We start from the raw sequence: 10188 nt of genomic DNA, 5'->3' as shown, positions 1-10188 counted from the left end.
TTGCAGTACATATCCATTTTCCTTTGCAGCACATATACACCTTCCCTTGCATCACTTTTCCAACTTTACTTGTAGTTCATATTCAACTTCATTTGCAGCCCATTTCGACCTTTCCTTGCAGCCCTTATTTACATTCCCTTACAGTCCATATCTACCTACCATTGCAGCCCTTATTCACCTTTTCTTGCAGTCCATATCCACCTTCCTTTGCAGCCCTAATTCACCTTTACTTGCAGTCCATATACACCTTCCCTTGCAGCCCTAATTCACCTTTACTTGCAGTCCATATACACCTTCCCTTGCAGCCCTAATTCACTTTAACTTGTAGTCCATATCCACTTTCCCTTGCAGCCCTAATTCACTTTAACTTGCAGTCCATATCCACCTTCCATTGCAGCCCTTATTCACCTTTACTTGCAGTCCATATGGACTTTCCCTTGCAGCCCTTATTCATGTTTCCTTGCAGTCCATATCCACTTTTCCTTGCAGCCCTAATTCATCTTTACTTGTAGTCCATATCCACCTTCTTTTTCAGTCCATATCCACCTTCCATTGCAGCCCTTATTCACCTTTATATGCAGTCCATATCCACTTTTCCTTGCAACCCTTATTCATGTTTCGTTGCAGTCCATATCCACCTTCTATTGCAGCCAATATCAATCTTCCCTTGCAGTCCTTATTTACATTCCCTTTCAGTCCATATCCATCTTCCATTGCAGCCCTAATTCACCTTAATTGCAGTCCATATCCACTTTCCCTTGTAGCCCTAATTCACTTTAACTTGCAGTCCATATCCACCTTCCTTTGCAGTTCATATCCACCTTCCATTGCAGGCCTTATTCACCTTTACTTGCAGTCCATATCCACTTTCCCTTGCAGCCCATATTCACCTTTCCTTACAGTCCATATGCACCTTCCTTTGCAGTCCATATCTATATTCCCTTACATTCAATATCCATATTCCCTTTGTTACGAATCCGTGCAAGAATACTACATCCGCTCTACAGCAACTTTTTGCGGGGGTATGGAAGGGCTTAAAGGTGAAGTCCTGTCTATTTGTTTCTAAATTATTTCTTGTAATAGATATAATGTGCGTTTCTTGCAAAGTATCATGTTGAAGTATCAGTACAGTAATGTGGCTGAGATTCTTTTGGAATGATGAAAAAATTCAGCATTCTACACTAATTTTACAAATACCTAATGAGTCAAATTTCTTTTGTAATTTCTATTATGACGTATTTTCATTTTTTTCTATGTTAAAAATTTAGAATTGTTCACCGAAACTGAAAACGAGACACTTCTACAGAATTAATCATTATTTCATAGCTAATTGTTTCTCTGCTATAATATAGATTTCATTCAAATTTTGAAACCGTGTATAGGATGGCAGGTTTTATTGAATTGTGTACAAGTGCCCTAAATTTTATATACCCCCATAATATTTCGAAATACATCTCACACGGCAGTCATCTTCTAAGAGCCTTTATTTCACAATTAGAAACGGAAAATGTTACAAAAGTGATACAATACACACTTATCTATTATCTTTTATATAATATACTGGGTTTTATAAAGCTAATGAAATATATCTGATATTGATTAACAAAATCTTGAAAGTTCCTTCAGAAGAATAGAACTCAACCCAGCAAGATAATAGCTGTAGGAGGAGCTAAGCTATAAAAGATAATGTGCCGCGCCACGAGAAAACCAACATAGTGCATTTGCAATCAGCATGGATCCAGACCAGAAAGCGTATCCGCGCAGTGTGGTCAGAATCCATGCTGTTCGCTAACGGTTTCTCTAATAGCAATAGGCTTTGAAAGCGAACAGCATGGATCCAGTCCTGTCTGGATCAATGCTGGTCGCAAATGCACTATGTTGGTTTTCTCATGGTGCGACTCAGTTATGACAAGAGATGTGTGTCTATATTCTGTTTAAGCATCAGCAGCGTTCTGTTCTATTATCTTCTATTATCTCACTTTAAACTCTGCTTTCAAATAATTGGCTCCAACTTAATGTAGTTTTCTTACAAATGTAATTTGTTTGTAATACGAACATGTTGTTTCGATAAAGGTTCACATTATGAGATGTTGGGACGTCCTGAAATTCAATTAATTGAAATGAAGTGGAACTTAATCAATAAAAACTGTTGATAAATGTACGCCGACAATAAGAAATCATCTATCTTATATATGTAAAATGACAATAAAATCAATCACTACAGATGTAATCATATTAATATAGAATATGGACATACATTTTCAAGCTGACACATCTAAAAACTATTTCATTTTTAACATTATCATTTTCTTGTCGCGAAATTATCGCTTTTACAAAAGAGCCGTAATGTACGATTTCTTTCGAAATATTTCAATGGTATTTTACAAATATAACACAACTGTATGTATTGATTAGCTGGAGTGCACAGTAACTACGCAGGGCAGTCTGAAGAGAGAAACAGTTCTAACCACACGTGCATGCTTATCTAGACGTTGCTACTATGAGGGGGATACTTCGCTATTCTGCGGCTATTTTCACCATTCTTATGGTCCTTATAGACACTTCCGTTGCTGTAGCGCGAAATGGTCTTGGATTCCATAGTTCTGGATTTGATAATCTTGAATTTAACGATTCTTATTTGATCAAAGAATATCACTCCACTACAAGAGCCATGGAATGTTCCATCTTTTGTGCAGAAACACTGACTTGCATGTCATTTTTCTTCAGTGGAATGAAACAAAAATGTCGTCTGCATGGAACTGCAGTGTTTAATAAAACAAATGGGCAGGCATCTGAGGGATGGAAACACTATGTCTACGGTGAGAATTGCCCTGTGCATATAGGATTTATTCACGATCGTGAGAATAATCTTTGTGTCAGGATTTCAGATGTGGAACTGAAAGCCGACGAGGGGAAGCAGTTCTGCATGAATACAAATTCAACCCTGATTACTTTGGAGTCAGCCGACAAGCAAACTCGATTTGACAATCTTCTTGCTAAAATTCCAAACTCCTTTATCATTGACCGCATTCGAATTGGATTAGAGAAACTGGATGGGAAATGGAAATGGCTTAACGGATCTCCCTTAGTGAATGCTAGATGGGCTCCGTATGAGCCAAACTGTGGTGAACAATGCAGCTGCGGTGGTGTTACTATGATGGATGAAAGAGGATGGTTTGATAATGAACAATACTGCAAGAATCAGAAGGCACAATCGGTCTGTGAGGCACTATAGAAATTTGCATCTATGATCAAACAATAATCTACAGTTGAAGGTTCAAGTTGAAGTTTACCATTCCCTAGATACACTTTGGAATTGTATATACTCATTTATTATTTATCATACACATTTATTATCAGCATTTCTTACTTCTGTGGAGTATAACGAAAAAAAAAAAACATATTAACAATGTATCTAAATGACACTCTAGTATATATGCAATTTTCTTGTAAAGGAATAGTTTCGGAATACAGATTGTGAATTGGCATTACTTTTTTAGATTTTACCAAAATTTCATACAAGCTTTTTCTGATGTGGGAGAAGAGAATATTACATCTTCAAGGCCGACAGCTTTAGCTCTCCTATTTTTAGTCAATAATAAGAATTTTTGTTTCTTACAACTATAATCATAAAGTTCTGTTTTATTTGTATACAGTATTTTGTGATATTATCTTTTCAAGGAAGGGATCTTCTTTCGGACTGAGTATATTTTTGAGCAAGAGGCCCAGAGAGCTTGTATCGCTCACGTGTTTTTTTTGTCATGATCCATGCTGTTCGCTTTCAAAGCCTATTTCATTTAGAGAAACCGTTAGCGAACAGCATGGATCCTGACCAGACAGCGCGGATAGTCTGGATCCATGCTGGTCGCAAATGCACTATGTTGGCTTTCTGATGGTGCGGCTCAAATGAGCTTTTATTAATCTTCTGATGTAAGCAGAGTATATGAATATTTTAAGTAATTATTGAAAGATGTCTATACTAGAAGTGTATATAAAAAATATAATAAGTAGATACTCCAGAGAGTCGTCCAACACGACAACAATAAAAATGTTGCAGGTTTGGTTCTATTGAGGTACTAATTACTAATGGGCATAACAAAGCATGAGGCTATTGAGTCTGCATATTAAAGACATTATTAAAATACAAAATTAAAAAGCAGGGGTGATTAAACAATATAAACACTATGAGAGCGGAGTATTTGAAACACCGAAATATTCAAGCTGAAAAACTAAACAGCTCCATTAACGCAACATAAATTGCGTTCTTAACGATCTAAAGTATTGAAATACAACAGCTGTCAAAGTTTGTTAGAGATCCGTCACGTTTTTTTTTCAATTTAAATGAACTATTTGACATCCATCGTTATAGAAAAAAGCTTGTATAGCTGATTTTTAGATTTTTAGATTCTGACCACCATTTGTGCATAAAAAGCAATTGAAATCACGGCCAAATTACCCTGTAATCCAGGATTTAAACACATGACCTCGTGATCAAAAGTCAGGCGTCGTTTAAGATTTTCGATCTGACAACCACTATGGTACAGGTAATTACTTTAATTGAATGACTGATATCAAAGAATTTATCTGATATCTATAGAAACCGTGATTGAAGACTAGTGTTGTCTTGCCGTGCTCGATGGTACGATTCGACGCCAAGACGCGTCCTGCGAAGCTACGAAATGACGCACGATATTTTGTACCGCTACAAATGAAAGATAAATGCAATGAAAAATAGATGCTGGTTTACAACTAAGACGACAGAAAGTAAAGAAAATGCAGTTTTCGGTAGTAAAGCCACGAATAAATGCATTTACACCACGTTTAAGCGTTCCATTAGACACGTGTGTTCACAGCGATTTTTCTGAACCAAACACCTAAGGATGGAAATAATGCAGGCGGATAGCTGGGTCAGGTTCCTTGAAAAAAAAGACCTTGAATTTAAGATTTCACGAATATCTCAGAAAAAAGCATTGATACCTATTTTATACGGTTTCTTTCTGATTTGTGTGATGTAAGCTATAAGTAAGAAATAACATAAAAGTTGTACTTAAAAATATGTTAAAATATGTTTATGTAGCGTTGCGTTTTTGTATATTCGATCGATATCCCCAGAAATATTTTTGTCATGTAAAGTTATAAAAATTTTAATACCAATTATGTAAAAGGAAATTTATGGAAATTAAATCAGTTAACTTTAATTCGGCATGCATTTTAGTCTGCTTCAGTTCTTGGTGCTCATATATAAGTTTTAATTTTGTCATGAACTTATCTTATCTTGTCCACGTGTTAAAAATGGGCATGGTGATACAAACACTAAAGTTCACTGAAATTGACAGAGTATATATTTAGGAAGATATATGTAAAGTAAAAGAATTCTGGCTTTAAAATTAATACCAAAATCAGATTTCATCAGATCTGATTTTTTTCTGGCTAGGGCTTATATACATAAATCAACAAAAAAATGTGTCCCTTGAATTTGACTCAGCTTGATAATAAGAAAACGTCCGTAAGAGCGTAAATATTTTCATACCATAGATAAAATCTTGAATACAGGTATTTTTTCTGCATAAAAATAAGGCGCAAAAAGGAAGCAAATTTGAAAATTTTGCGCATATGCTATAAAAGTGACCTGATCGAAAGTTGCGGTTGATTCTGGATCTATATTAAATAAAAGTTTAGTTAGAGAAAGTATCACATTTATGATATGATTTATTGAGGTTTTGTTAAAAACTATACAATAGAAATGACAAGAAATGGTTGCTGTTATTCCGTTTTATTGATCGAACCATTGTTCTTTCTCTACAAAATGCAAATGTACAATAACAGCAATTAAATATTTATAGTGGATTATTGCTCACTATTGCTTTAACTGGCGTGTGCTCAAAAGCCTAAAATTTTCAATGTTAGACTGATATTATCATAGTGGATTATAAATGCATGATTTGATGAAGAGAAAAGTAATTGATGCGGACGCCTGAACAATTTTTCATGAAACATTTAAGATTTATGAGTCAATACATACGAAAGACAAATTACGCATTAATTTTGTTTGTTTGTCTTGGCTTTAACTCGGTTTTTCAACAGTATTTCAGTTATAAATGTAACGGTGGGCAGTTAACCTAACCAGTGTTCCTGGATTCTGTACCAGTACAAACCTGTTCTCCGCATGTAACTGTCAACTTCCCCATATGAATCTGAGGAGGAGGACGAATGATTTTAGACATAATGTCTTCTATAAAATCGTCATGGAGAGCATACACCCCGCCCGGGGATCGAACTCACGACCCCGCGATCCGAAGATCTGCGCTCACCCTACTCAACTAAGCGGGCGGGCTAATTACGCATTAATGAATTTCAATATATTAATTCTTTTTCACTCATTTTATGCTGGTAAACAAGGTCAGCTTTTTGTAAAAACTAGTCAGCGACCCGCCTATTATGCTAATGTTCAAATTAACTAAGACTGAAAGATCTCTAAAGTACATCTTAGTCTCAATCCATGACTCTTGTTACTGCCCCAGACGGTCCCTCCACAGACTGAAATGAAATGATCTCTGCGCCTCTTGCTCAAAATGAAGTGATAATTACGTCACGAGTTGGACTAGGTAGTGGTATACCAACTTTCATTTTTAAGGAGTCTCTTTGGGTTTATGTATTGCAATAGCTGGTTCTCAGCTTGCTAATGCACTTGCTATTGTCCCGCATAGAAAGCAAGGTTAAATATCCCCATCTTCGATCTATGCCGTTGTTTTAAACAATAACCCTATAATAATATCGACCCGTCATGAGCAATCATCAGAAGTAACCTAGCTGAATCCAGGATTCTTAAACAAATGACGTGTACACTAAACTGAAAGCATTCTGATTTCACAACTATTCAAACATGTCAAATGTTGATTGAACTTTTCATATATAGAACGTTCACGTTTATATTTGTTTTTACCGTTACCAGAAATATTCTTTTAATTTGCACTTTTAGTACGACAAGATATTTTAAGCCATATAAAATGGCATCCCTTCTTACATGTTATATATTATAATTATGTTTTCTGGTCCTTTTAGATCATGGACAACATTAAATTTTATTGCAATAGAATTCCGCTAAAGCCGGTGTTAGGGAGCGTGAAGGGTGGTGCACATTACATCTCATGAACAGAATCAGTCACACCAAATCTTCTATTGTTATGCTTGGTTGCGTTCTTTGCTTAAATATCTTCTAACATATCTTATTTATAATATTCGCGAGAGTTTTGAATTCGCGTATCGCTCTCATCGCAAATATTAGCAAAAATAAAATCTTCGAATATATCATTCAACCTACAGTAGACATTCCTGAATTGAACTATACCAAATTCAAAATACCTGGGTTGATTACAAAAGTTTTAGTAATTTCCAGATATTAGATAGTCTGATGCATTACGTTCGAGTTGGACATTTAAATTGCTCTAACGATATAAATGAAACATGAAAACATAATTTTCTTTTAAGTTCTTTCTAAAGTTCTTTCAGCACACAGTTAACTTTGATAGAAAAACAACATTCATCTATACATGCAGCTTTTGCTGCACATCATCTGAAATTTCAAACCTAATTTATATGAAAGGGAGGTAATTAAAAAAATTAGCATTTTATAATTCTCTTGTTAAACGTCCCAGAGTGTTCTAGTAGAATTTATATACTTTACTCACTGGATATCTTGATTCCTTTAGATCACAATGGAAACCTGCATCATTATTCACTAGTTATGAGATGTTATAGACTACTTGCAATTTTAATGCAATAACCGGTAATGATCTGTCAACCAGTTTCTGGATATCCTCTAGGTTTTCGAGTAATTAGGCTAAGGTTAATCTACTTTAGCAGTAAATACGTTCGGTTAGGGATCGTTGATGACTTGATATATAAACCATTTGATCGATCTCCGCCAAACTTTGTATTGGCAATATTCCTGTCTCATGTTTTTACAAATGGTACCGCTAGACTCCTTTTAGGAACCTCCAGAGTCAAAAGTAGAGACAACTTTGAAACAGCTTCTTCTTATAGACAACTTGATGGAACTTCACCAAACTTGGTTTATATGCTCTGTTTTCAAGTCAACCAAATGGTTCTGCTTGATTCCTTTTAGGCTCCGCCAGAGTCAAAACATGAAAACCTTTAAACAACTACTTCTCATGAACCACTAACTAGACTTAGTCTGTAACATCCTTTAGAAATACAGAGATGCTACTGCTGTAATTTTGTTGTGAAATTCAAAATTTGTATACAAAAGAACTTGCTCTAGAATATACCAAGGAAGGAGAAAAGTACTGGGCCGTCAAGTTCCATAATGGTTATTTTAGGTAAACAGGTTTATTTTGAGGGAACAAAGGCTGTATTGCATTCTATGATAGATATACGAATGCCAATAATATTCAAATTGAATCTATACAATGCATAGCATATTAAATATTTTTTTCTAGCTAAGTATGACTGCGTGTTGTTTTTTTTTGAGGCCCCCATCAGGGGTGACCCCGTTTATTTGCCCCGTCACAGGCAGTATAGGGGCCGAGGCGCACCACCTATCTGCCTTACAATGACAATAGAACACAAACATATAATTTTATAACACAATACTAAATATAAATCATAAGAAATATGTAACTTCTATTTCCTATCTAATATCTTGTTATCGATGTTATGATCATTGTTCAGGTGATTACAAGTGTTGTGTAATTATGCCCGTTGTCTCAATACCTTACCGAAACGAAATGTTAAGGCATGTGTGAGGCACCCTGAATGAGGGGAAAGAAACATGTTCCCGCAATCATTAGGTCCGTCTGCTGTTATCTCCCTTGCAATAGATAGCGTCCGTTATATATATTTCTACCGTATTTAATGTTTTCGCTTACGTTATAGCATATTTTTGAGACGCATTTTTCGTTGTATGATTTTGATCCGGACTGAATTTGTGACTATTCCTAAATTTCCATATTTGCCATTTGGTTTCAAAGATTAGTGCATTAATTATAGGCGATTTTGTACCCGTGATTATATCGGTGTGAGCAATAGTGTATGTAGTTCCTATTTCTAGTTTTGATACTTTTTCTATTATCTTTTGAATTTCATTCCATATTGTTTTGACTTTATCGCAATCCCAGAATAGATGGGCGAGGGTTTCTCTTTTATTTTTGCATATTCGACACAAACCATTAGAAACTTTCATGATAGCTAATCGGTGTTCCGTGAAAATAACATTGTGTAAAAACTTAAACTGGAACTGTTTGCTTTTTAGTGACGACACGGAATTATATATATTTCCCCATACTTTATTCCAATTTATTTGATCTGCAATAGTTATCTTTCTTTCCCATTTTGATTTGCAGGGCAGTTTTTTGCTTGTTACAGTAATAATTAGCTGTTTGATAATATCTTTAATTTTTAAATTCTGTGGACATATAGGTTCTCCACATTTATTAAAAACTGTTAAATTCTTTAGTTGTAAATGCACCTTTCTTTTCGAATTTGAAATTCGAGAATTCAGAATATCTACTATCTCTTGTGGAATAGCTTTTTTTTATTCTGTACCACTCTGAAATCCAGTTGTTCTTGGATTTCAACGTAGAAAGAAGCTCATTTTCGCTTATAGTTTTGTGTTTCGGTATTCCATATATCGTTTACGGTGGGAATATTACTATCAAGAAAACTTTTGAAAAACAGTGAATTGTTTCGGAACTTTATGTTATTATTCCCGAACAGATGCATATTGAGTGCATCCCTTGTAGATTTGCATGAATCTACGCCAAGACTTGATGGCACAAGAGTAATAGTTAGGTAAGCGCAAACTCCTTATCAAGCTGTTTTATATTAGAACACGTGCAAATAAAGAAACCTGAATTATATTTCTTATCTAATGCTTTCAAATGATATTTCGATATTGCATTCCAGTTTTGATTATCAGAATGTATAATCTTATACACTATTTTTATTTGTAGCGCATTTAAGAAATCCTTTATTGAATAAAGGTTTAAGCCATTATTACATTTTTGTGTTTTTAAGGTTTCTCTTGCGATTAGGGGTCGCTTCCCATCCCATAAGAAATCCGAAATGATTTTTTCTAACTGGAAACATATCTATCTGGTATTCCTCTAGTTTCGGCTTCAAATCTAATCACAGATAATACATATGTTTTAATAAGCAATATCTTTCCTT

At 35.0% G+C, this 10188-nt stretch overlaps 1 protein-coding gene across 1 annotated transcript; it reads left to right on the top strand.

Moving 5' to 3' along the window:
* Positions 1-2422: 2422 nt before the first annotated feature.
* Positions 2423-3651, top strand: LOC123534386 (uncharacterized). Its single transcript, XM_045316613.2, has one exon. The coding sequence runs from the start codon at positions 2501-2503 to the stop codon at positions 3233-3235; it is 735 nt and encodes a 244-aa protein (XP_045172548.1). The 5' UTR covers positions 2423-2500; the 3' UTR covers positions 3236-3651.
* The last annotated feature ends 6537 nt before the right edge of the window (positions 3652-10188 follow it).

The sequence above is a fragment of the Mercenaria mercenaria genome, chromosome 12, assembly GCF_021730395.1.
Source record: "Mercenaria mercenaria strain notata chromosome 12, MADL_Memer_1, whole genome shotgun sequence".
NCBI classification, from domain to species: Eukaryota; Metazoa; Mollusca; class Bivalvia; order Venerida; family Veneridae; genus Mercenaria; species Mercenaria mercenaria.
This window is presented reverse-complemented; position numbering and strand designations above follow the sequence as displayed.